At 41.5% G+C, this 27508-nt stretch overlaps 1 protein-coding gene across 3 annotated transcripts in view; it reads right to left on the reverse strand.

Moving 5' to 3' along the window:
* MAMDC2 (MAM domain containing 2) overlaps nucleotides 1-27508 on the reverse strand; it is a 183422-nt gene that overhangs the window by 76334 nt on the left and 79580 nt on the right. For all 3 annotated transcript variants that reach the window (XR_004443432.1, XM_033237121.1, XM_033237122.1), the window contains exons 6-9: nucleotides 21741-21997; nucleotides 16623-16716; nucleotides 8730-8873; nucleotides 5240-5505 (exon numbers count right to left, since the gene is read on the reverse strand). Coding sequence is in view for 2 of the 3 variants with exons in the window: in XM_033237121.1 (XP_033093012.1) it covers nucleotides 5240-5505; nucleotides 8730-8873; nucleotides 16623-16716; nucleotides 21741-21997 (761 nt within the window). In the remaining variant the exon portion in view is untranslated. The remainder of the gene's footprint in view (nucleotides 1-5239; nucleotides 5506-8729; nucleotides 8874-16622; nucleotides 16717-21740; nucleotides 21998-27508) is intronic.

Raw genomic sequence — 27508 nt, forward strand, 5'->3', positions numbered from 1 at the left:
TCTCCTGCCTGATCGCCTGATCCTGCTTCCTTTCCTTCCCTTCCTTCAGTGGTGATCCCAAGAGCAAACCTCATAAACTTTTTGCAAATAAGTCTTCATCTCAGGGTCTGCTTTCCTTGGTTTGGGGTAATACTTGGACATCAGCATTATAAAGCTCCAGAGGTGATTTTTTTTTTTTTTTTTTTTTTTTTTTTGAGATGGAGTCTCACTCTGTCATCCAGGCCGGAGTACAAATCTTGGCTCACTGAAACCTCTGTCCACCTCCTGGGCTCAAGCAATTCTCCTGCCTCCGCCTCCCGAGTAGCTGAGACTACAGGCATGCACCACCATGCCCAGTTAATTTTGAAAATATTTTTAAGTAGAGATGGGGTTTTATCATGTTGGCTACGCTGGTCTCCAACTCCTGACCTCAGGTGATCCACCTGTCTCTGCCTCCCAAAGTGCTGGGATTACAGGTGTGAGCCACCATACCTGGCCCTCCCCGGGTGATTTTAATGAAGGTGAATAATCCCTGCTCAAAAGTCAGAATGTGACAATCAGTCAACAGACAATTAGTGAGCACCAACTGAGTGCCAAGTACGTTGCTAGGTTTTTGGTCCCAGATGGAAAATTGAGAGAAATTAAGAAAACTGACTCTGATTGCAAAGCTAGCAAGTGGCAGACTTGGGGTTTAAAACTAGAGAGATGGCTGTGTCTGTTCTCCTAATCACTATGTTATGCTGTCTCCAAGATGATGGAAGGGAAGCATAGGATACCAGGGAACCCTAACCTCGTCATGCTGTATAGGCGTGGAGAGTGGGGTCAAAGAAGGATTCTGTGAGGAAGTGAGGTTTAAGCTGAGATCTAAATAAGAAGAGTGTAGGCAGAGGCAACAGGGAATGCAATAATACAAGGTAGGAGAGAGCAGAGTGTGTCCTAGGAACTGATTGCTCAGTGTGATTAGAATGGAAAATGCAAGACGTAAACCTGGGGAGGTGGCTGATGCTAGAGCATGCCTTTTCTCTAAGAGCAAAAGGAAGCCAAATGGTCCCTGCAGGGGAGGGTTGCAGCTTGATAACTCTACTGCTGGACAGAGACAGATTGCAGGGAGCAAGAATGAATGGCAGGTGAGGATGGTTTTTAATTTCAATTGTCAGATTCAATTTAAAGACCAATGGTTCTCATCCAAGGATAGGATGACACCTCTAGGACCATTTGGAAATGTGTAGAAATAATTTTGGTTTTTGCAATAATCACAGATGCTAAACATCCAGGAAGGTGATAAATGTTCTCACCACAAAGGCACAACTGTCCTCTTCAAAATGCCAAGGGGGGCCTCATAGGGAAATCATGCCACAAGCAAAGCACAGAAGGCTTAACTGTAGAAATATAAATGTTCTAAGCCATAACAATGTGAAAGTTCAGTAATTGTGTATCTGGGAGAATTTGGGAAGTCAAGGGGGTAAGAGAGGTGAAGGGAAATGCGGGGTCGGGGAGATTTATTCATTTTAACATGGTGGGGTGTCAAGAGACATTGTCTAAAGTTTATGGATCCCAAAATAGATGGTTTAGTGTACTAAAGTTGTAAAGGGAACCAAGAAAAATGTTCAAAATAAAAACAAAACTAAAAATTATGAGGAAGAGAGAGAAAAGCAGGAGGAATAGAAGGAATAGTGTAAGTTCCTTCTCTTTCATAGTAGGGAGTCAGCCAACACAGTTAAGGTGAATGAATCAAGAAATGGAGGTGGAAATGTATTTAGAGTTGTAGAGGAAGTCATCAGTGAATCAGGAAGAAAAACCATCAGAAAAACAAGAGATGGAAGTGAATTTTAAATATTTATTTATTTATTTTGAGATGGAATCTTGCTTTGTTACCCAGGCTGGAATATAGTGGCATGATCTTGGCTCACTGCAAGCTTCACCTTCTGGGTTCAAGCGATTCTTGTGCCTCAGCCTTCTGAGAAGCTAGGACTACAGGTGTGTACCACCCAGCCTGGCTAATTTTTGTATTTTTAGTGGAGATGGGGTTTCACCATGTTGGCCACGCTGGTCTCAAACTCCTGACCACAGGTGATATGCCCGCCTTGGCCTTCCAAAGTTCTGGGATTACAGGCGTGAGCCACCACACCCAACCAAATGAGGCAGTTAGTCTTAATGTTTGTTTATTTTGAGATGGAGTCTTGCTCTGTTGCCCAGGCTGGAGTGCAGTGGCGTGATCTTGGCTCACTGCAACCTCCACCTCCTGGGTTCAAGCAATTCACCTGTCTTGGCCTAATGAGTAGCTGGGATTACAGGCACGTGCCACCATGCCTGGCTAATTTTTTATTTTTTTTAGTAGAGATGGGGTTTTGCCATGTTGGCCAGGCTGGTCTCGAACTCCTGACCTCAGGTGATCCACTCGCCTCGGCCTCCCAGAGTGTTGTGTGAGCCACTACACCTGGCTGGAAGTAGAATTTTGAGTTCAGCAGTAGGGACTAGTGAGGGAAACTCTGACTTCTCATTTTATCCCTTGTCTTAAATATATTTTTGTGTGTTTATTTCAACCTGTATATGTTATATAAGTAAGTGAACTTCAGTTTCCTGCCTTATCCAATGCATACGTCTATGGTGGATGTCAAATGGTTCTTTTACTCTCTGAGAAGCTATTTCTGTGTAACAGGGACCTGCCAAGAACTAAGGGCCACTTTGAGACAGGTAGCCAGAATTTTCTAGTGTTGAACTGTACTGTCTCCTCATCTGCACTGGGGTTGAATCCATAACTCGTTCTTTCTGAGTGCTGTAAGAACTCCTCCGCCCCCACTGGGTCTAGATCCATTTTTCCCTAAGTGGTTGTGGGGAACTGTGCAGTTGCTGGGCAGCTTGGTGTTGGCTTCCAGAAAAGAAAAGGGCAAATTCCCAGGGGCACTGTTATCTGCTAGGAGGTGTGCACCAATTCAGGTATAAGCAGAGACTCACTATAAAGGAATGGGCAGATTCCTAAACAACCCATGTTTATTAATAGAGGATAAAGTGGGGTGGGGTGAGATGAGTGGACTGATGAGCAGGAGTTAGAATCCAGCATGGCCTGAATTTTAACCGTCTAAACAGTGGCTCAGCTGGGTCTCTATTTGCCATTATTTTTTACAGCAAGTGGTAAAACTACTCCTCTATCTTTTTATGTAGCCCTTCCGTGGGCTTTACATGACATTGCATGGTAATTAGTTGCTTATGTATCTTCATCTTCTACCATCTGTGATCTCTTCTTCCTCAAGGGTAGGATCTGAGCCTCATTTTTATATTCCTTGTACTGAGCATGTACCTAATAAACACTGGGTGAGTAAAGAAAATGGATGAATATATATATAAATAAATAAAGCCAAATGAATAAATAAAATGCTTATTATATCCTCCTTTTAAAAAAATCAGCAAAATAGGACATAGAGTGTAACAAAGATTCCATTACTTTTGGTGCACCCCTGATTTTGGGACTCTGGTATTTTTGTGTGTGTGTGTGTGCATGTGTGTGTGTACATGCGTGTTTGTGTGTATTACTATAACTACTTGCAAGAGTTAAATAATTGGTAATGGGAACTCAAGTTAGGTCTTTGGGATCCCTAAGAGGTGCAGAGAAACTTGGATTTGTCCAGGACTAATAAATCGAAGAGGAAAGTTCAATAATGCTGCTGCAAGAGTCCATCTATAAGATGACATTTATAGGAAGAAAGGCTCATTCAAAAATTATTTGATATTGTCTAGGCAATGAGCTTAAAGAGCAAGAGTCTAAGCTAAGGGTAGAAACATGGTACCAGAAACACCTGTTTGCTTCCTCTCTCATCCAGGGAGCTGAGCATTATATCTCAATTTAGTTAGGTGATCAAAGACTGATAGAATTACGCAAGGAATACTTACAACACTATCTACTTAATTAGCATACAGATAAAAAGAAGACTTTTCTGTAAGATTGTGGTAAAACGTAGATGCTTCTACTCTGCTGGAGGTATTAGAAATTAGTTTAACTCTTTTAGAAATCAGTAAGTCAAGGAGGCTGCCATGCCATTCCTGCCTAGCAATGGAAAATAGTTTTTCTTCTTACCTAGCAATGGAAACAAAAAATTTTCAGAGGTCTTTGATTAACCATGGTAAAGATTTAATGATGTCCTGGCGGGTTTTGTAATGGACTAAAAGTAACCAGGCAACATTGTGATAGGAGTGGTGTACTAGATTTCTTTAGCAGGAAGTTATAGATGGACACAGCTATGATTCTATCCAGATGGTTGTAACCAAGAGAAGTTCAGGCTATGAATGTCTGTGCAGGTTCTACTGTTCCCCCAAGTTTGCAGCTTCCCCAGGGGAGCCTGCACTTCAGGTAACTCCTAGATTGGAATGTGATAGTCTGATTGATTGATTGATTGATTCATTCATTCATTCCTTCATTCAACAATGTTTATTGAGCTACCACTCTGTGAGTTATCTGTTTGAAGGACAGCACTTTCTTATTTTTCTTTGGGACCCTTTCTTACACAGGCAGGATACTCAAGAGATATTTGCCGACTGACTGACACAGGTTGAAACAAAATGGACTTTTTCCACACTGGTTTCTGAGTTGCAGTGGCAGAATTTATTGCATCTGTAAAACTTCTTTAAGTTTATGAGTTGCTAAGCTTGAGAGATTACAGCTTTCTTTTCCATTCCCGCTGCAATAAATATCTCTTTTTATATTCTCATTTCTATCAAAATCAGATGCTGATGGTTACCTTATGTAAATTCTCTCTGGCTAGGGCGGTGTTGGTTCTATATTTTTAATGGACTTTCTCATCCTGTGTTCAGCTAGAGCCTTAGGTTGTTAACCTTAAAGCCTCAATGCAAAACCAGGCTCACTGATTTCACCTTTTCAAAATACTAGCATTCCCACTGGTGTGTGTATGTGCATTTGAGAGAGAGGGAGGGAAAGAGAAAGAGAGAGAGACAGAATTATGACTAAAGTTTCAAACTAAAGTTCAACTGTTGAACTTGGACATGTACTCCCAGTCTTTGGATTAGTCTCAGGGAATTTAAGAGATAAACAAAAAGCAAACTCTAGGTGGCTGTGATTCAGAGACCCAGAAAACAGAAAGTAACTGAAGGATTAATCTGTATATGGCTGGGAGTAGGAGGTGAGGGTGAGGCCGTAGGCCTGAACAAAAGGAAAATAATATCTCACCAGTTGACAGTAGCTAGATGGACATTCACAAACTAGTCCAGCAACTGAACATGGACACAGGACAAATTGGCTCTACTGTACCTTGGTAGGCATGGGCTTCTTAAAGGTGATTTCAGCTTGCATCCAAACACCCCTTGGGGACTCCAACACAGACCAGATCTTCTCTTGAATTACATGGTTCTCTTCAAAGATGTAAACGGCTAGGGTGTCACTCATTTTTAAAAATCCATAGATGGCATAATGAAAACGCAGACAATACTGTAGGTTTCCTGGTAGGGAGGGCCCATAGAGCCTTCCAATGTAGCCAGGCTGAGATGTGAACTTTGTGTTGGCTAGCAGGTAATACCCTGCAAACAAGATAAAGCATATCAGCAATGCAAAATAATCTAATCTAGATTAGCAAGTGGTAAAAGATGATTAAAGTAGTAGAACTAGACAGCAAAGACTACCAGCTATGCTTTAAATGATAGAAAGCATTTTCTAATGTCTGTGGCTTAAGTGACAGAAAACATCCATGTGCCTCATTGAAATGAAACCTCATTTAATTCTAAGTAAACCTTATAAACCAGTACAGATTTTCTATAGCACATGCCCAGATTTTAGTCATTAATTAGGATTTACACTTTTCACAAAACAAAAAGGATGAAATCATCTTGGAGATACCAGCGGCTTGGGTCAACCATCTGACTTAGATTGTATATTCCGAGGACTGAACCATAGTAAATGGAAGGCCCAGAGCAGATTTTTTCTTATTATCTCTTTAGTGACCTATAGAGATGGCAGGATTTCAGGCTGGCCTGGCAGTCTTTGTGGAAGTTTGTGTCTGGGCAGAGTCTACTCCTCTCTTGGTCAAATGTTAAACCTGCCCTTGAAGAGCAGGTTTTTCATCAGATGGATCCTCCCAGGTGCTGAAGATCTGTGTTCTTCCTTTATTCCTTCTAAATAACAAAGAAAAATAAAATCAGGAACCTCCCCCTCCCACCATCCCCATGGTCAATTTAAAATGAGTTCGTGTATCCTGGAAAGCCTGGGCAAAAAAGAAAAAAAAAAAAAACGAAAACAAAACCCACCTTCTTTTTCTCTTTCTTTTTTCTGCTCCTCCTCCTGTCAGTTTTCTTTTGGGTGCCTCAGTCTTTGTATACCGTTTAGTTTTACCCAGTTACTTAACTCAAAAGAAGAGAAAGACATGCCAGAGCTCTCTCTCCCTCCATACACCAAGAGGCTGTGTGAGGACACATGATAAGGTGGCCATCTGCAAGCTAGGAAGAGACCCCTCACCAGAAACGACCCTGATGGCACCTTGATTTTGAACTCACAGCCTCCAGAACTGTGAGGAAATAATGTCTGTTGTTTAAGCCACCCAATCTGTGGTATTTTGTTATGGCTGCCTGAGCAGACTATTATGGGTGGCCGTACAACAGCCAGAACAACCTTTTTGAAACCTAAGTTTCATCTGTGTTTTTTTCTGCTTAAAACCTCTCAGTGGCTTCTCATGTCCTCTATAATAAAATTCCAAATGCTTCCTGTGGCCTGCCACACCCAGGATCTATCTCCCTCTCTGACATCATTTTCCTCCATTCTCCTCCTCACCATTCCTCCCCACGGTGCAGCCATACAGACCTTCCTATTCTGTGGTGTGACCAGCTCTTTCCAAATTCGAGGCCTTCACAGATGTTGTTCCCTCTGCCTGGGTCACGCCCACTATCCCAGCTAACGGCAGCTTTCCTCAGAGAAACCTTCCCTGAATGCTAAACCAAAATTAGATTCTTCCCTCTATTCTCTCTCAGAGCTCTCTCTTCATTTCTTTGTACTGTGAAAGAAGGGGATCAGAACATGCCACCCCAAACTATGTCACTTTGGCATTTTGATTATTTTGAGGTAAAGTCACTTGAGAAACAGCAGAGGCAGGAAGGACCCTTTGACCTCCCCTTTTCTATTATACTTAAAAGCAGGTCATAAAATTTCCTACGAACAAGGTGTTGTCCCTATCCCAGAAAGGGAAGAACATTCTGTCACTAAAGACTGAGAGTTGACACCAAAATGAATCTGTACAAACAAACCTACTAACATAACCCTCATCTTCCATTAGTTTCCTTCATATATTTCCTAGTCACTTTCCCACAATTTACTGCCCCTGGAAACTTAAGCCCCCCTAACCCCCCCTTTTTTTTTGTCTTGCTACTTCTCCACAATTTTATTATCCTTTGTTTAAAATGGTATTGAAGCTCTCAGGCCCATCTGCTTCTTTGGGTCTTCATTGTTTTTATGGAGGCTCCCAAGTACAAGTAAAAATATTAAATAAAATTTGTGTTTTTTTCTTGCTAATCACTTTAATTCTCAGGTCCAAACATGGAACTTAAGAGGGTAGAGGAAAAGTTTTTCCTCCCTGACAGCACTTGCCACAACCTGTGATTATAAGTTTGTGTATATATTTGTCTAATGTTTCTCTTGCCCACTGAAAAGACTGTCTGCCAGTGAAGGGGAGATTCACTTCAGATTTGTTCACTATTGTATTCCCCAGGAGTTAGTCTACTTGAATGTTTTATTACTTTGAAAATTGACAAACTGAGAATATGATGAGTCTTTTTGTCCCTAAACAGCTCCCCGTTTCATCAGTTCACTGCTCCCAGAACTCAAATGGTTCTCTAGAGATGATTTTCCAGTTAATCAGCCCAAGGTCAGAATAGATTCGGTAGGGCCTTTATTTCTACAGGTTAGGCAACCTCTAAGAAAAGAATACAAAATTACAAGCACGAAATTGTGAGGGCTCTTTCAAGGCCTTTCTCAGGGCTGGTACAAGGCAGGGGCCCTGGAACCTAAGCTTCACCAGCTCCGTGGTAAACTCACCTCAGTCTCCAGTATATAAATATGTGTTGAATAAATGAACGAGACACTGAACTCCTTGAGATCAAGCTCTTTGCACTTGTCTCCACTGGGTTGGGCTCCACAAAGGCTATCATTAAATTAATAGGTAATCCCTACACAAGGAACACTCAGACTCCTGTTTCCAAAAGCTCCTTGTAAATAATATCCATCAAGTGTCCACTCAACATTTTTAAATAGCTTTTCCCCATTTAACCATTTGAAAGTGCACAATTCAGCGGCATTTTGAGCATTCACAATGCTGTGCAACCATCACCACTACGTAGTTCCAGATCATTTTCATCACCCAAAGGCAACCCCATACTCATTAAACACTCTTATTCCCTCTGCCACGGCCCCTGGCAACCACTGAAATCTTCTTTTTATCTGTGGGAATATGTCTTTTCTGGAGATTTCATATAAATACAATTCAACAGATTTTTTTTCCTTAAAGGTATTGCATCTAAAGTGAGTTCCTAAATATTTTACAAGGATTTGCCTGTTTAATTAACTAGCAAATAGGTCTGCTAACACAACAACTTGAATTTCAATTTTAAAAAATTGTCAAACACAAGATTACTGATTGTCTTTGCTTCTTCACAGTTGCCTTTTTTCTTTAAGTCAGTGTCTTTGCAGGTATGACGTAGGAATGGCCAATAAAGCTTACGACAACCCAAGATATCCCCACATAGACAGATCCCTGATTTACCTAAGCCTGTAGTGTGGTCTCCAGCCCGATACATGTTTGGTTTTACTTTCACTCGGGTCCAACCTGGACCTTCTTTATCTTGGTAAAAGTTGCAGAGATCTTGCTCAAAATTGCAGCTGGCTTCCACGGCACTGAACAGAAGTTCTGAGCAAAGGACAAGCAAAGTTAATGACAATCAGTCCCAAAGATCTCAAAGGACTACATCAACTGGTTGACAGATATTTATATATACACATTTGTGCCAGGGGAGACCGAAGAAGTAAAACATAACTAAATATCTTTACCCAAAGGGCTTGCTGACAGGTTAGCATCAAACCAGCGTTTCAACATGACAGGAAAATTGTTCTTTTCCTTTCTAAAGGGAAGGGAGAAAGGAGCACTGTTCACATTATAAAAATGAAGTACCCAACTTCAAAAGAAATTTCCTTTCATGACTGTGAACATTTATTCATATACTTCTTCACAAGTCACAATTCATTCATAAAGTTTTAAAATAAAAAAAGGGAAAAGGAAGATATTTTATGGGACTCAATTTGTCTCTAAGATGAAGATTTTAGATGTTTTACAGGAACAATTTTCCTTTGTTGCTCAACCTCTGTGTCAGAAGCACAGCTGCTGTCTACTTTGCCATCAGTAGTAGGAGCTGATCTGCTTGAAGAAAGTCATCACTCAGTTTAAATCGTGCAGGTCAAAGAGTCACAGATCTGTCATGGGTACTGCTATTGCTTTGACTTCGCCGAGTTCTGGTATTATTTACCCTGTTCTATAAATACCTCACCCCAGATAGCCTGGAGGGAACATAAAAGAGTTCTGCTCTTTAAGAAGACATACAAATGGCCAACGGGTATATAAAAAAGTGTTCAACATCACTAATCAGCAGAGAAATGCAAATTAAAACTACAACAAGCTATCTTAGAATGGCTATTATTAAAAAGACAAAAATTAACAGATGTTGGTGAGGAGGTGGAGAAAACGGAACTCTTATACAATGTTAGTGAGAATGTAAACTAGTACAGCCACTATGAAAAACAGTGTGGAGATTTCTCAAAAAAATGAAAATAGAACTACCATTCGATCCAGCAATCCCATTACTGGGTATCTATTCAAAGGAAAAGAAATCCATATACCAAAAAAGATACCGCACTTGAATGTTTATCTCAGCACTATTAACAGTACCAAAGATAAGGAATCAACCTAAGTGCCCATCAACAGATGACTGAATAAAGAAAGTATCATATGTACTACATACAAACTGGAATACTATTCATCCATAAAAACAATGAAATTATGTCTTTTGCAGCAACATGGTTGGTATTGGAGGTCATTATCTTAAACGAAACAAGTCAGACACAGAAACACAAATACTGCATGCTCTCACTCATAAGTGGGAACTAAATAATGTGTACACACTGATACAGAGAGTGGAATGATAGACAGTGGAGACTTAGAAGGCTGAGGGAGTAGGCGGGGTTATGGAAGATAAGAAATTACTTAATGGGTACAATGTATATTACTCCAGGATGGATACCTTAAAATCTTCACTTAACACTATGCAATGTATGCCTATAACAAAACTGTACTTGCACCACATACATTTATACAAATAAAATACTTCTGCTTTTTTGAGAATAACTTTTAATCCTGTCAACAAGTGGCTTGTAAATCACGCTGTCCAGATTGCCCTCTTAGAACAGAGGGGATGTGACTGTAGCAGTTGGGATACATTCAGTGCAGCCAAGTGTGATTCTTCTCTGCATGCTGACACACATGTCTAACAATCCAGGATTATGGAGAGAGAACATGTGTTGAATAACTGGAAAATTATCTCTAGAGAAACATTTGAGCTCTAGGAGCAGTGAGCTGATGAAACAGCTCACTATAAAAACTTACTGTATTCTCAATTTGTCAATTTCTAAAGCAAGAAAGCATTCAGGTGGGCTGAAGAACTGACCCAGATTAAAGTGGATGAAAGATGCATGACAACCAAATGCTACCAGGGATGCAAGATTCAATCTTGGTCCAGAAGAACAAATATCTGTAAAGGTTGTTATTGGGGCAATTGGAAACATTGGTCTATGGACTGAAAGTAAGTTGATAATGTTGTATCAGTATTAAATTTCCTGAACTCCATAATTATCCTATAGTTATGCTGAAGAACGTGTTTGATTATAAAATACACACTAAAATATTTATTGGTAAAGGGGCATGATGTTTGCAACCTATTCTTAAATGGTAGATAAAGCAAACATGACAAAATGTTAATTTGTAGAGCTGGGTGAAGAGTATATAGGAGTTATTTGTAGTTTTCCTGCAAATTATGCCCGAGTTTGAAATGATAGAAAATTAGAGCTCCAAGAAAATTAAATTTTAAAAAGTAACTGATTAACAACACATTACAAAAAAAAAAAAATTAGATAAAAAGTGTTCCTGTATAACTAGAACCTGATTGTATCTCAGGGGATATGCCCTAGGAAGTGCACCGGGAGCAAATCCAGATGAGCCAGACTGGAGAAGAGGAAATGAAGAGAATTCTCAATGCTCTAAGATGGATAGATTAGCCCACACCCTGGTCTGCCTGATTCTGTCAGCACCAGGGTGTATCTTTAAGCCCTGAAGATAAAGTCTGTGAAAAATGAACAAGATGTTACGCAAACAGGGATCCTTTGACATTCTCCCATGGATATTTGAGACCACAGGAAACCTCATTAAAGTATTCAGTATTAGTCACCCCTCTGCTACTGGGTAATAAAAAAAACAAACAAAAATCCCAAATCTACAGATGGCCATCTAACTCAGGAAATGGGGTGGCACTGCCAAGTGCCATGCACGAAGAGAAGAGTAGGTCAGTTAGTTCCTCATCAGGAATGAATCTTCTCCCTCACAGCCTCCTTTTTTTTTTCATTCTTTCTCCCAGCTAGAGAGGGTAGAAGAAAGAATGAATCTTAAAGCAGTGCTCTTGGGCAACTGCAAGAGAATCTTAACTCAGTTATTAGATGTGTGGGAGGGGGTGGAAGGTGGCATAAAAACGTGAAAGTTTACAGAAGTTTTATTCATAAGCACCAAAACTTGAAAGCAACCAAGTTATGTCCTTCAGTAGGTGAGTGGATACATAAACTGTGGCACATCCAGACAACTAAATATCACTCAGCGCTTAGAAGAAATGAGCTATCAAGCCATGAAATGATACAGAGTAAACTTAAATACGTATTACAAAGTGAAGGAAGCCAGTCTGAAAAGGCTACATACTCTATGATTCCAACTATATGACATTCTTGAACAGGCAAAACTATGGGGACAGTAAAAAGAACAGTAACTGCCACAGGTTGGGGGGAAGGAGAGGTGAATAGGCAAAACAGAGTTTTTTGTTTGTCTTTTGTTTTTGAGACAGGGTCCCACTTTGTGGCCCAGGCTGGAGTGCAGTGGTGCAATCTTGGCTCACTGTAGCCTCTACCTCCTGGATTCAACCTATCCGCCTTCTTTAGCCTCCTAAGCAGCTGAGACCATAGGCATGCACCACCATGCCTGGCTAATTTTTGTATTTTTTGTAGAGACAGGGTTTCACTATGTTGCCCAGGCTGGTCTCCAACTCCTGGACTCAAGCAATCCACCCTCCTTTGCCTCCCAAAGTGCTGGGATTACAGGTGTGCACCAGCATGCCTGGCCTGAATATAGAGGGGGTTTTTAGGGCAATGAAAATATTCTGTATGATGCTACAATGGTGGAGACATATCATTATACATTTGTCTAAATCCATAGAGTATACAATACCATGAGTGAACCTTAATGTAAACTGTGGACTCTGGGGAACAGTAATGTATATGAAGACAAGGGAACTATGAGAGACCTCTGTACCTTCCTCTCAATTTTGCTGTGATCCTAAAACTACACTAAAAAAAAATGCCTATCAAAAAAACGTAAAAGTAAGCAAGGATCACTTCTCTCCATGGTGATAGACTGAGTCATACAGAAAACATTTTTCTGATGATGTGATTATAATATTTTGCTAATGAATAGATTTGAAATGGATTTTCCTGGGGTCTTGAGGAGGTCTGATTAAAAAAAAAAAAAAATCTCGAAAGCCTAACTCAGGGGCTAAATCTTTTTCACCTAGAGTGCTGCTTCTGCTGTGAGACAGTGTCTGATTCCTGAGGATGGGGCCAGAGGCCTGTTTGTGACCTGAATGAGTGCAGAGCCTTTGCTTCAAGCTTATTTCAGAGGTGTTAGTAAAGGGCAGATCACAAATTGAGCTGCTGGGAAGTGTAATGATGTATTTGAAGCGTAGGGAGGAATCAGAGGCAGTTGGAAGCCTCTGAGCATCTGTTGGTGATCAAGAAAAAAAGAACTAAATCCCCTTTAAGCAACTTACCAAAAAGCATCATAATGTAATCTTTAATTACTTGCTTTCTGACATTTGAACTTTTTAGAAATGAGAAGCTTTGAAGATAATCTAATTAGCAGGAATGTGTTGCAGTTTGAGAGTAGTTGGGAACATTTCTCATCCTTTCCTCTGCTCCATGGAGTTCATGGAGAGAAACTCAGCATCAACCCCACAGATCTAAAAGGCTTATCAGCCCCTAGAGTGCCAAAAGATAGATACTAGGGGCATTGTGTTCTCTACACTGCCAAACTTGCAGGGTAGTTTTACTTCAGCATGTGCCCGCCCAAGAGCAGGCTGAGACAGCTCAAAGCTGGCTTGGGTAAGAGAGGCAATGGGACCTGGCACCACACTGAAGACCTATGGGGAAACAAGGGCTAGACTCACTGACTAGGCTGTGGAGACCCTTGGAGGCATTTAAGATAAGAAAGGCTGGGGCAACCTTAGCTGTAGCCTAGGCAGCAATTGGGCCTGGGTTTCCAAATAGACAAGAGGTCGGGGCAGTGTGTTGTCAGTGAATGACCGATATTGGGATTTAGGTAGTGATTCTCTGAGAGGCGTACCCATGAGTGTTAGGATCTACCCAGTCCCTGGCCTGGGGTGGGGTGGACCCAAGCCCAGAAAGGAGGTTGGGTCTGCATATGGCAGAGCAGTAGAGTTCTCAGTTTGAGGCTGGGCCTTATGGCAGGATTCCTAGAAGTGAATAGGATCACCTCTTAGGCATTCAAAGATTTACAGACCAAAAGGAAGGCTTGCTCCCATCTTCTAAAATTTGGGACAAATGTGGTTGTGGAGGGGGAGAGTGAGGGGTCAAAGGGGTGGAGAGGAAGTGGGGCGTGGTCTCACTGTCCTCTGGAAGCACTGGGGAGGGGGGCAGTTCATTGGAGGGCCACATGACATTGCTGTTGAGCATCTGTGACTATGAGATGGGTCTCAGGTCCACTAGATTGGATTAACTCTAAACCCAACCAGATGGTGGGAACAAGATGATTCGTATGTTGAAATGATTCCTGTCTCAGCCTATTAGGGAGATGAGGGAAGAAAATGCTAGATCCAGCTGGGAAAAGCAGAGACAAGAAGTCTGGAGTTCACCAAGATAAGGAAAAAATGTTGGCACCTGTTATGAAACAGAAGGGCATAAACTATTTGTGAAATGTAAGATGAAGTATGAAAACTAAAAGGCTTAGCTTCTAAAGACTCAATCTGGCCCACAGCTGCTCAATGAAAGACATAAAGCAGGCTCCAGCTGACACAATCATCAAGCAAGTACCCTTTGCTGGTTCTCTTTAGTTGCAGTCTGACCCACTGTTCTCCAGGGATGGGTGGGCATGTTTTGAAAATAAAGTAAATAATATTGTCTCATGATGAAGCATTTGCTGTGTATCATACTCTGTGCTAAGGCCTTCACAGACATTAACTCATTAACCTTCCCAACAACTCTGTGAAACAGATTGTTCCATCTTTACTATAGATGTGGAAATAGAGTCTCAAAGAAGTTAAGTAACATGACCCATTCCACATAGCTTGGAAGTGGCAGAATAGGGATGTGAATCCACATTCCTGGTGGATTAAGCATAACACTACAGTGATGCAATTAAACCATTTAAAGCCAAACTGGCTTAGTGGGAAGTTCTGAAGATGAGTATGGAGCCTTGGTTAACCTAACTGTATAAGAACTCATATATGTGGAAGTTCCTGCACAGAAGGAGTCTGTACTTTGCAGACTGAGGGGTCAACAGCCCTCTTAACACATGGTCCTGGTTTTGCTGGACGCTTTCTTTTCCTTTCACCAGACCACCAGACACACCACCTGTGTAGTAGGAAAGAGCTCACACAAATTCTCTTTTTTTTCAAAAGGAGGAGCATTTCTGAACATTACTTCTGGGAGATTACCTCCAGCTGCCTCTTCACCCACCCTCTGCCCAGTGCAGATATTAGATAAACACCTCTTCTCCCATAGACAAAACAAGGCAATATAAATTTCAGTGTCACTACCTAGTGATAGAAAAAAGACCTTGTCTAAAAATAGTGATAAAGAGGTTGTGAAATTACTATGAATGTAATTGAAATATTAACTTATAGGATTAGAGAGGAATCAAATGTAGAGAAGTAAAACAATGTTGGTTTCTGTGTTATATCAAATTTAGAGACTCTTTTAATCTTTGATTATTGTTTGGATTAAATCATTAAAAAGTATGTAAATCTAGTCTGGTTCTATCAGTTTTACAACCTTTTAAAAATTAGAATTAGGAAAACCAGTAGTCAATTTCAGCAGATTAGTAGATTTCTGTTTAGTTTTGGAGTAACAGTTTAGCTCAAGTCGAAAATATTTTTCCATGTAAACTGTGGCTCACACCTGTAATGCCAGCACTTTGGGAGGCCAAGGTGGGAGAATCCCTTGAGCTCAGGAGTTCAAGACCAGCCTGGACAACATAGTGAGAGCTCATCTCTACTAAAATAAACAAACAAAAAACTAGCCAGTCCCAGCTGCTCAGAAGGCTGAGATAGGAAGATCACTTGAGCCCAGGAGTTTGAGGCTGTAGTGAGTTGTGACTGCACCACTGCACTCTAGCCTGAATGACAGAGCGAGACCCCCAGTTCCCCTTCCCCTCCCCCCCAAAAATTTCTTAGTCCCCTGACTTGTAGAATGTATCCGAAATCATATTAAATTACGAACCAACTCTATCTTAAGTGAAAGACCTCAAACGCCAAGTTCATAAATTACTTTCCATGCTACATAACCAAGAATAAGGGCTCATTAATAAGGCGGGGTGACCATAATGTCTCCCTTGGTCTCTCAAGGAAACAAATTCACTAAACAGTAAGGTCAATTTTATATATCTGGGTTATCATTATTATTATCCTTATTATAAAACATTTGCTTTCTAATTCACTTTGAATCAATTTGCTTACCTATTTTTCTACAGAGTAAAAATAATTCATTTTAAACATCAAATTTATGAAATTGCAAAACTGATCATGATAAAATAATTTGAGGGTTCTTCTTGGAAGTGGAAAGTAATTTAATCAAGAGCACATGCTATTTAGCTAAAACTATCTAGAGATGTCTACCAAATACTAATATCTTTAAACATAAGGACACTTATAAATTTTGGATACATACTGTTGGAAAGCGTTTTTAAAATATATTATTCTATTCAGTAGATTGTGAGAGCTTTGTCCATCTATCCAGCTACCCATTTATGGGCCCAAGATATCCTCTAAAGAGAAAAATGGAGTGAGCATAAGTTAGTATTATTTAATTTTCTTTTCCTGGGAAGGAAAGATGAAAGCTTCCTAAGATAGGACAACTGGCTGATGGTATCAGAAACATTAGATTCCCTCTGTGAGGGGGAAAAAAGAGTAATATTCCAGAAAAAATGACCTTTAAATCGTTTTTGAAGGATGAGAGAAGGGGAAAGATATGAAAATTAAAGGCAATTAAAACAAGTTCTAACCACAAACATCTATTGAAACAGGAACATCCCAAAATGCAATGACAGATAGAGAATGCTCACCTGTCTGATTCTGGCAGTGAACAGGAGAGAACGAAATATCATCCAGGGCAACATAGCCTCCTTTGGGACCATTGAAAGCAACTTCAAAAATAACCTGCAGAGGAAAATGGCATGCTGTCACATGTTCACATATTTTCAGTTTGGCTTAAGTGCTCTTAATGATTTCAAATGACATGTCAATCAAACCAGATGAAGCCAAGTTACAAGGACTCATGGAATCAGATTTCCAAATATGAGTTTGGACAGCACCCTCCTCAACCTACAGTCTCTTTTTGGGAGAATGAAACTGCTATGATCTGAGTGTCTGTGGGACACTCACAAATTCTCAAAAGTCATACATTGAAATATGAACCCCCCAAGGGAATGGTAATAGAAGATGGGGCTTTTGGGGAGGTCATTAGGTTTTGGAATGGGATTGGTGCCCTTACTAGTGTGCCCTTCTGGAATTTGAGGGCACAATGAGTAGGTGCCATATGGACCAGGAAACAGGCCCTCACCCGACGCCAGATCTGCCAACACTTTGATCTGGAACTTCTCAGACTTCAGAACTATAAGAAATACATTTCTGTTGTTTATGAATTACCTAGGTTATGGTATTATGTTATAGCAGCCTGAATGGACCAAGACAGAGTCTTTAAAGTTGCCTTTTATTGGTGGATATGCCTTTCTTCCTTGAGTGTCAGCTGAAGTGCCTATGTCATTTCTGCTAGAACTATAGAACTAATTAGCATTATGAACTTCAATTAAAGGAAAAATCGGCTAAGAAAGCAGGCCAGGTTTTTTTTTTTTTTTTTTTTTTTACCTCCCTGCCATCACTCAGGAGCAAACACCCTCTGAGTTCCTTTCCTTCTTCCTATATGAACTCTACATCAAGGGCTGGACAAAGATGCAACAGTCAGAGGTGAGAACCCCGATCTCAGCATGTCCAGGTATGTTCCAATGGTTAGAACATGGACCAATGACTTCAACCCCTTTAGCTTTGCTTTCTTCTCTACCAGCAACTTTAACTGTGAGCTCAGTCGACCACCTTCTGCCTGTAACCACGGGGGATCAGATGTCAGCACAGCCTTCACCTGTGCTGGAAAAACCACCCAGGTGTGCAGTCCTCTTGTGTGAGTTAATAACCTGAGAAGACGCAGCACAGAACAGGGCTTGAAACTTCAGTGCCTACAAAAGCCAGGCAGGTAGTGGAAATGCAGAAGTGGGCTGGGTATGGTGCGGCCTCTTGTGAAATAGAGACAGAAACCCCTGTCTAAAAGGGCAGCTGTCACTCAGCTTTATCAATTGCTATTATGTGGGAAGTCAGACCTGTTATGGGTTGAACTGTGTGCCCCTGCATCCCTCACACACAATTCCTGTGTTGAAGTGCCAACCTCTAGTATCTCAGTATGTGACCTTATTTGGGAATAGGGTCACCGCAAATGTAATTAGTTAAGATGAGGTCATGCTGAAGTAGAGTGAGCCTCTAATTTAAACGACTGGTGTCCTTATAAAAAGGAGAAATTTGGATGCAGACACACACACACACACACACACAGAGAATGCCATGTGAAAATGAAGGCAGAGAGCTACAAGCCAAGGAATGCCAAAGATTGCCAGCACACCACCAGAAATGGGAGAGAGGCATAGGATGGATTCTCTCTCACGGCCCTCAGGAGGAACAAGCCCTGCCAACACCTTGATCATGAACTTCTGGCCGCCAGAATGATGACATACAAAATTTCTGTTTTTTTAAAGCCACCTCTTTTGTGCTACTTTGTTATGGGCAGCCCTAGCAAACAAATACGAGGCCTAACGTCTCTGTATTTAGCAAATTATCAAGAGGATCTGACTCTAGATTTTATTTGAAATCTTTGAGTTTGTCAATGCTGACAATTAATTCAAAAATTAAAACAAAAATAAAATGAAAAACCCCACTCCACAGCCAGACAGATCACCACTGTGGACTAGATTTGACCTCTAGGCTTCTAGTTTGCAGCTTCTTCTGAATAGAATAGTTTCTTGGAGGCAGACAGACCAGAGTTCAGATCCCATTTTCATCACTTATTAGCTAGGTGGGCCTGGATATATCACTGTATTAGTCTGTTTTCACATGGCTGATAAAGACATACTGGTTAATTTACACAGGAAAAGGGGTTTAATGGACTTATAGTTCCACGTGGCTGGGGAGGCCTCACAATCATGGCAGAAGGCAAAGAGGAGCAAGTCACATCTTATGTGGATGGAAGCAGGCACAGAGAAGAGAAGAGAGCTTGTGCAGGGAAACTCATCCTTATAAAACTAACAGATCTTGCAAGACTTATTCACTATCACTAGAAAGGCATGGGAAAGAACTGTCTCCATGATTCAATTACCTCCCACCGGGTCCCTCCCACAACACGTGGGAATTCAAGATGAGATTTGGGTGGGGACACAGCCAAACCATATCAATCACTTAACCTCCCAGAGTCTCAGTTTTCTTATCTATAAAACACCTGTCTTGTAAGACTATTGAGGAGATTAAATGAGATAATGTCTACAAATATCCAACCACAGAGTCAGGCACATAACAAGCTCTGAACTAATTTTCTATCTTTTTCCGAAGGTTGGTTGGCCTCAGTGGCTCATGCCTGTAATCCCAGCACTTTGGGAGGCTGAGGTGGGTGGATCACTTAAGCTCAGGAGTTTGAGACCAGCGTGGGCAACATGGTGAACCCTCACCTTTACAAAAAATACAAAAATTAGCTGGGTGTGGTGGCACACGCCTGTACTTCCAACTACTTGGGAGGCTGAGGTGAGAGGATTGCTTGAACCTGGGAGGCAGAGGTTGCAGTGAGCCAAGATCACTCCACTGCACTCCAGCCTGGGTGACAGAGTGAGACCCTGTTTCAAAAATAATAATTTTTTTTTTTTCTGCAGGTTGACTGCCTCTTGAACTTCTATTCAGGTTCCAGCCTAGTTAACCACCAATTAGCTTGAGCAGGCCCATTCTTCTCCAGCCCTCAGTTTCTTCATTTTTTGAAAAGAAAAAGAGTTTGGACAAAATAGTTCTTAAAGTACCTTTCACCTTAACAGTAATGTTCCCACAGGGACCCGGTGCCTAAACTCTCCAAAATCCAAGGGGAACCCTAGAAATTTGTCTTTGCCAAGGGGGAAGGGCTGTGAATGAAGGAAAAGATGTGGACTTATGAGAAGGGGCAAATTAAGATTACAAACTTAACACAGGTCCATGACATTTAGCTCTCAAGGCACTAGCTGGTAAAGTGAATGACAAAATTTACGCAGAGCCGGTGGGGTAAGAATGCTATTCCTGATCAGCGTTTGCTAATCACAGCCTCTGTGCCAATGTGTTCTCTTGTTCAGACAGTCTCCAGTGTTTGTTTTCCTTCTCAAAATTCACTTGAGAATGTGATGACATTAAACTCACTGATTTCTTCAGGACAACTTTCTTTTCCTGATGAGTGAGAGCAAATAACACCAGTGAATAGTTCAGATTGGTAGAGCAAAATCACATGTGTTGACCCAAAGGATGTGTATTGAGGTTTAGTCGTGTCCAGAGTTGTAACCTTCCAAGTATTGATTTTTAAAAATTCAGCAAAGTTTGATTCAGACAAACGTTGCCCGAGGAGCTTATGGTTGGATGAAAGGAGTTGGTAAGGAGAACACTGTCAGTGTGGGGGGGGGGGACTCATCTGACTTTGATAGGAAACTTTTGAAGCAGTACATGCGTTTCTTTTCCTCCTCATAACCCAAACTCACAGAAAATTTTCCACTGAGCTGCAAGAACAAATCAAGACCTGGTTGGACTTTGGGATAGGAAATAGCACACATTCTGCAAAAGACACTGTGCTCTCTCTAGAGTGTTTTTTTTCGGGGGGAGGTAGGGGAGGGAAATAGGAAAGGGGTGTGGGGAGAGGCAGGCACGCCATCAGTAGATGAAACACATCAGAAACTAAGACCCAACCCTGTTCTCTGCAGCTCTACATCAGGCTAGCAGATGGCACCACCGAAACCCATCCAGAGGAATAATCTGCTTCTCTGGCATTTTAAAGGGAACTGGAGAAGACATTGCAAGATGCACAAAGTGAAAAGTGAGGGACATTAATAACTTGGGGTAACCGAGACTCTACTTATAGCTCCAAATCTTTATGGCAATCTTATAGCAACCATATTGCTGCACCCACTGATTCTAGGGGTGCTATGGGGTCCTCAGAGCTGGGCCTCCTTCCTCAGCTTTGGGTCGGATTTTAGTCCACGAACTTAGTTACTAAATTCTCTGGCATTCACCAGCTGTGTGACCTAGAAAAAATGTCCAATTTCTTGGACACTCTGTTTTCTCTCTTGTCTGTAAATACGGAGATAATTTTATCTACTTGACGGATAGTCAGTACTGAAAGTGCTCGTAGCTTCTGAAATACATGCATAGATACAGACATGTATCAATGTATGTGCTTAGAAAAAGGTCTAAAAGATAGTAAACCTTTAATGTTAGTAGTCCTCCCCTTTGTGAAGCTGGCTGAGGGCATTTTAATTCATTTCATGTCTCTGAATTTTCTAATTCTTCTGCATTGAACATATCACTTACATAACTGGAAAAAGTTTTAAAATGAAGGCATCAAGACTTGTTTCAAACTAGGGCCATAATAGCAAGTTTATTTCTGATTTTACAACATTATTTATGTTGCAAAAAAGAAATGAGTCACTTTTTTTTTTTTTAAGAAAAACAGTTCACTCAAGTAAGGAAAACCTTCAAAACTGCTCTCAGGAAAGGTAACTCCAGACTGAGCTTTACTTGGAGGGTTCTGATCTCCTCGTTTGAACCCTCTGTGACCACAGTGCAAGCTTCAGAAGGAGAGGGTCGCCAAGAAGTCCAGTTGGTTGACTGGCTTTTGCCATATTTTTTCTCATAAAAATGACTCTTGCTAGGAAATGAAGGTAATAAAGGAGGCAGGCAAAGGGGACGCAGAGGAAGGGAGAGCAGGAGAGGGGCTGAGGATGAGAAAGAGTATGGTTCAGGCACAGCAGAAAAGACAGACCGAGTGTGAGACTCCACAGCCTCTCCGTCTCCAGCTCTGTGTGTGGGTGGCACATCTGCAGAGCGCCCACCCTGGCACAGCTGGTGCATACCAGTACACCTACCTCCATGGGGTAAGGAGCATTGAACTCGACCTCTGCAAGATTCCAGGCAGCATTCCCTGGCCTATCTGCTTTCCAGATTTCCTCGTAAAGGCCAGCCACATCCCGAGTGTAAAGGGAAAAGACATTGTCATTTCCCTGCTGGATCTGGTAATAAAATGACAGGCAGCCAGCCATGGGGGCCGTGGTCAATGGGGAGATGAGCTGTGCCACCTCCTGGAAGTGCTTCACATAAACCGAATCCACGTACATGTAGTGGCCTGAAAATCAGAGAGACAGAGCACAGTGTAAGAGTTGGGGGTGGGGAGGGGAAGAGGTTCAGGTAAAATGGTGTGATTCAAAATAATCCAGCAGGAATGGTGAGGAGGAAGTGGATGAGTTACAGCTGACAGAGGTTTGGCCATGAGTGGATGGAGAAATGTTGCAGCTGAGAGATGGGTCCATGGGGTTCCTTGCACTCTGCTAAATACAGGATGAGACCATTCTTTTTACTTTCCTTACTTTTGATTCAAGTAAAATATACATAGAGAAAAGCAGATGTGTCATCTGTCAAGTGCTTAAATTTTCACAAGCTGAACACACCCATGGAAAGAAATAGAACATTACCCTAGAAGCCGCTCCCTCATAATCCTTATTTGAGTTATAAGACTCTGAAGAGGACACAAAGCTTACCATCTATTCTTAAAAGGGCATGGAGAGATCCTCCTGCACATGTTTACAATTAATGCAAGATGTCACCATATGTGTTTTGAGTGAAACCAAGATTTTGAATTCCAACTATATGGCAATGTGTGTATTGTTAATAGCATGCAAGTCAATCGACACTGAAAATTGGAGGAGTGAATATGTGGTATCACTCTTGGCAGGTCTTTGTGGGCTCTGGACCCAGGGACTGGCCTCCGTTAGGGGCATCTTGGTGAAACACAGAAACCATGTGGCAGAATGGAGACAGCCTTGACTTAGCATTGAAGAGAACTGAGGTTGAATCCTGCTCCACTTCTTACTAGCCCTGTGACCTTGAACAAGTTTCTGAGTATGTCTGGGTCTCAATTTCCGGATCTCTAAAATGACAATCAAATACTTTCCTCATAGAGTCAATGAATATTACATGGACTCATGTCTGTAAAGTGTTTAGCGTGCCTGGTACATTGTAGCTGCCTAACAATTACAATGCCATTCACAATAATAGAACCATGCTTGCCCTATAGCCTGTTCTGTATAAAGGATAAGCTATCATTGTTAGCAATTTTGTATGAATTTATTTGAGTGATGACAGAGAAGTGCTATGCAATGCAGCTTCAACAGAGTGCCCTTTCTATTTACAAGCTCAGAACAATTACAGCTTCATATCTTCATTTCCATGACATAATCTCTGGTTAATAAGAATTCCTGGCCAGGTGCAGTGACACATGCCTTAATCCCAACACTTTGGGAGGCTGAGACGGGAGCATTGCTTGAGGCCAGGAACTTGAGACCAGCCTGGGGAACATAGTGAGATCCCTGTCTCTACAGAAAAAACTTTCTTAAAATTAGCTGGGCATGGTAGCATGCACCTCTGGTCTTAGCTATTAGGGAGGCTGAATCAGGAGAATCACTTGAGCCCATGAGTTCAAGGTTGCAGTAAGCTGTGATCACAGCACTGTACTCCAGCCTGGGTGATAAGTGAGACTCTGTCTCCAAAAAATAAAATAAAATAAGGAAAGAATGCCTTTTCTCCATTATGAAGAGCAGAAAAAATATTAGAAGGAGCATATGCATTTATACACTGGACGTCTACTTTGTATCTAGCACATAGCCCGGTATGTGGTGGGCCCTCAACAAATGGTTATTTAATGTACAGACATGGTCTCAGGTCCTCATCTCAACATGGCAGAGGGGAAAAATGGACAGGTCAAAGGTCACTTTCTCCTGATGGCAAGTTGTTCAGTACCCTGAATCCCATGAATAATCTTATTTGAATATAATTTACCTTATCATCTTGCCAAACCACACAACAGTGAATAAACAGAGATTACGAACTCAAATTCTCAGAGGAGGCAGCCAGATTAAGTGTATGAACGAAGTTGATTGAGTCAGGGAGAAAATAGAGAGTGGTAAATTAGTAGCTAGCATTTGAAATCTTATTTTTCCCCACATTGAGAAACAGAAACCAAGCTTGTCTGGAAAAATAAAAACATCTGATAGTACTGGGCCCATATTCTTATGCAGCAATAACCGGCTTGGGGTGAGAAGCCTGGCCCCTCACCCCTGTGTTCTCCAGCCTCCCTGAGAGAGCAGGGCCTACCCAGTGGATGCCCGGCATCCAGCCCTGTGCTGCAGGCTTTCCCCATCCTAGTCTGGAATTCAGGTTTTCATGGCAAATCTATCCCTTTTTAAGGGATGCTTCCTGTGTGGTTTGCTAGGGCAGCTGTCACAAAACACTGCAAAATGGGAGGCTTCAGCAACACACATGTATTGCTTCACAGTTCTGGAGTCCAGAAGTCAAGGATCAAGGTGTCAGCAGGGGTTGTTCCTTCTCAGGGCTGTGAGGGAAGGATTGGTCCTGGGTCTCTCTCCAAGCTTCTGGTGGTGTGCTGGCAATCTTTGGCATTCCTTGGCTTGAAGGTCTCTGCCTTTATCTTTACATGGCATTCTCCCCGTCTACATCTCTCTCTGTGCCCAAAGTTCCCCTTTTAAAAAGGACAGCGGTCATATTGGATTGGAGGCCCACCCTACTCCAGCATGACCTCATCTTAACTAATGACATCTGCACCCATCTGTGTCCAAGCAAGGTCACATTCTAAGTCTTGGGGGTTAGGACTTCAACATTTGAATTTTGAGTGTGCACAATTCAACGCCTAACACTCCCTACCATATTTTTTTAAACTTCGTATGTGCCAAATAAACATATCTACAGGCTGGAAACCACTGTAGGCTCCACTTTGCCACCTCTGGGGAGGAATTTTAAAGGAAGAATCAGAATGTCAGACTGGATAGAATCAAAGAACCTCTGATATGGAGGCAAGGTCACTCCTCCGTATCCCAAGCTTGAAAACCCTCTAAAGCACTCCTGGTGGCCAGCAAGCCTTGATGAGAACATTCTAGTGGTGGAGAATGCCTATGACCAATTAGCCTCTGTAATCTGCTTCTGTTCTCTAAGAACTCACGTGAATATCAAAGGCAGAGATGAAATCTTCATTGCCCTTTGTAACATGACTTACCAATGAAACAGAATCTTTTTGTGAGATATGAGCAGGGAGAATTGAGTGGAGGGGAGCTATAATTCTTTGTATTATAATGTGCATACATTATAATACTTTGCTTCCTGGATACCTAATTGCAGGGGCCACAGAGATCCTCTTTAAGAGAACTTGCTGAAGAAACCATCAGTGACTGGGTCTCCAGCCACCTCACCTTTGGACCTGCAGGAGAGTGTACCAAGACACCACTCTGAGCTGCTCCCAGCTCCCTGCTCCAGAGTGACCAAGCACAGCAGAGGGGCAGGCCATTCTGTCTGCCATGGGGCCCTTCGGCAGCTCCCATTGGCCCAGGTTCTCCTCTTCCTCAGGGGTCAGGTTTGCATCCTGAGCTGAAAGTTTTCCAAACCCAGGGCATCTTTTTTTTTTTTTTTTAATTATACTTTAAGTTCTAGGGTACATGTGCATAACGTGCAGGTTTGTTGCATATGTATACTTGTGCCATGTTGGTGTGCTGCACCCATCAACTCGTCAGCACCCATCAGTTCATCATTTATATCATGTATAACTCCCAATGCAATCCCTCCCCCCTCCCCCCTCCCCATGATAGGCCCCAGTGTGTGATGTTCCCCTTCCCGAGTCCAGGTGATCTCATTGTTCAGTTCCCACCTATGAGTGAGAACATGCGGTGTTCGTTTTCTGTTCTTGTGATAGTTTGCTAAGAATGATGGTTTCCAGCTGCATCCATGTCCCTACAAAGGACGCAAACTCATCCTTTTTTACGGCTGCATAGTATTCCATGGTGTATATGTGCCACATTTTCTTAATCCAGTCTGTTACAGATGGACATTTGGGTTGATTCCAAGTCTTTGCTATTGTGAATAGTGCCGCAATAAACATACATGTGCATGTGTCTTTGTAGTAGAATAATTTATAATCCTTTGGGTATATACCCAGTAGTGGGATGGCTGGGTCATATGGTACATCTAGTTCTAGATCCTTGAGGAATTGCCATACTGTTTTCCATAATGGTTGAACTAGTTTACAATCCCACCAACAGTGTAAAAGTGTTCCTATTTCTCCACATCCTCTCCAACACCTGTTGTTTCCTGACTTTTTAATGATTGCCATTCTAACTGGTGTGAGATGGTATCTCATTGTGGTTTTGATTTGCATTTCTCTGATGGCGAGTGATGATGAGCATTTTTTCATGTGTCTGTTGGCTGTATGAATGTCTTCTTTTGAGAAATGTCTGTTTATATCCTTTCCCCACTTTTTGATGGGGTTGTTTGTTTTTTTCTTGTAAATTTGTTTGAGTTCTTTGTAGATTCTGGATATTAGCCCTTTGTCAGATGAGTAGATTGCAAAAATTTTCTCCCATTCTGTAGGTTGCCTGTTCACTCTGATGGTAGTTTCTTTTGCTGTGCAGAAGCTCTTTAGTTTAATTAGATCCCATTTGTCAATTTTGGCTTTTGCTGCCATTGCTTTTGGTGTTTTAGACATGAAGTCCTTGCCCATGCCTATGTCCTGAATGGTACTACCTAGGTTTTCTTCTAGGGTTTTTATGGTATTAGGTCTAACATTGAAGTCTTTAATCCATCTTGAATTAATCTTCATATAAGGAGTAAGGAAAGGATCCAGTTTCAGCTTTCTACTTATGGCTAGCCAATTTTCCCAGCACCATTTATTAAATAGGGAATCCTTTCCCCATTTCTTGTTTCTCTCAGTTTTGTCAAAGATCAGATGGCTGTAGATGTGTGGTATTATTTCTGAGGCCTCTGTTCTGTTCCATTGGTCTATATCTCTGTTGTGGTACCAGTACCATGCTGTTTTGGTTACTGTAGCCTTGTAGTATAGTTTGAAGTCAGGTAGCGTGACGCCTCCAGCTTTGTCCTTTTGACTTAGGATTGTCTTGGCAGTGCGGGCTCTTTTTTGGTTCCATATGAACTTTAAAGCAGTTTTTTCCAATTCTGTGAAGAAACTCATTGGTAGCTTGATGGGGATGGCATTGAATCTATAAATCACCTTGGGCAGTATGGCCATTTTCACGATATTCATTCTTCCTATCCATGAGCATGGTATGTTCTTCCATTTGTTTGTGTCCTCTTTGATTTCACTGAGCAGTGGTTTGTAGTTCTCCTTGAAGAGGTCCTTTACATCCCTTGTAAGTTGGATTCCTAGGTATTTGATTCTCTTTGAAGCAATTGTGAATGGAAGTTCATTCATGATTTGGCTATTTGTCTGTTACTGGTGTATAAGAATGCTTGTGATTTTTGCACATTAATTTTGTATCCTGAGACTTTGCTGAAGTTGCTTATCAGCTTAAGGAGATTTTGGGCTGAGACAATGGGGTTTTCTAAATATACAATCATGTCATCTGCAAACAGGGACAATTTGACTTCTTCTTTTCCTAACTGAATACCCTTGATTTCTTTCTCTTGTGTGATTGCCCTAGCCAGAACTTCCAACACTATGTTGAATAGGAGTGGTGAGAGAGGGCATCCCTGTCTTGTGCCAGTTTTCAAAGGGAATTTTTCCAGTTTTTGCCCATTCAGTATGATATTGGCTGTGGGTTTGTCATAAATAGCTCTTATT

The sequence above is a fragment of the Trachypithecus francoisi genome, unplaced genomic scaffold (assembly GCF_009764315.1).
Source record: "Trachypithecus francoisi isolate TF-2019V2 unplaced genomic scaffold, Tfra_2.0 Lachesis_group16, whole genome shotgun sequence".
Taxonomy (NCBI): Eukaryota; Metazoa; Chordata; class Mammalia; order Primates; family Cercopithecidae; genus Trachypithecus; species Trachypithecus francoisi.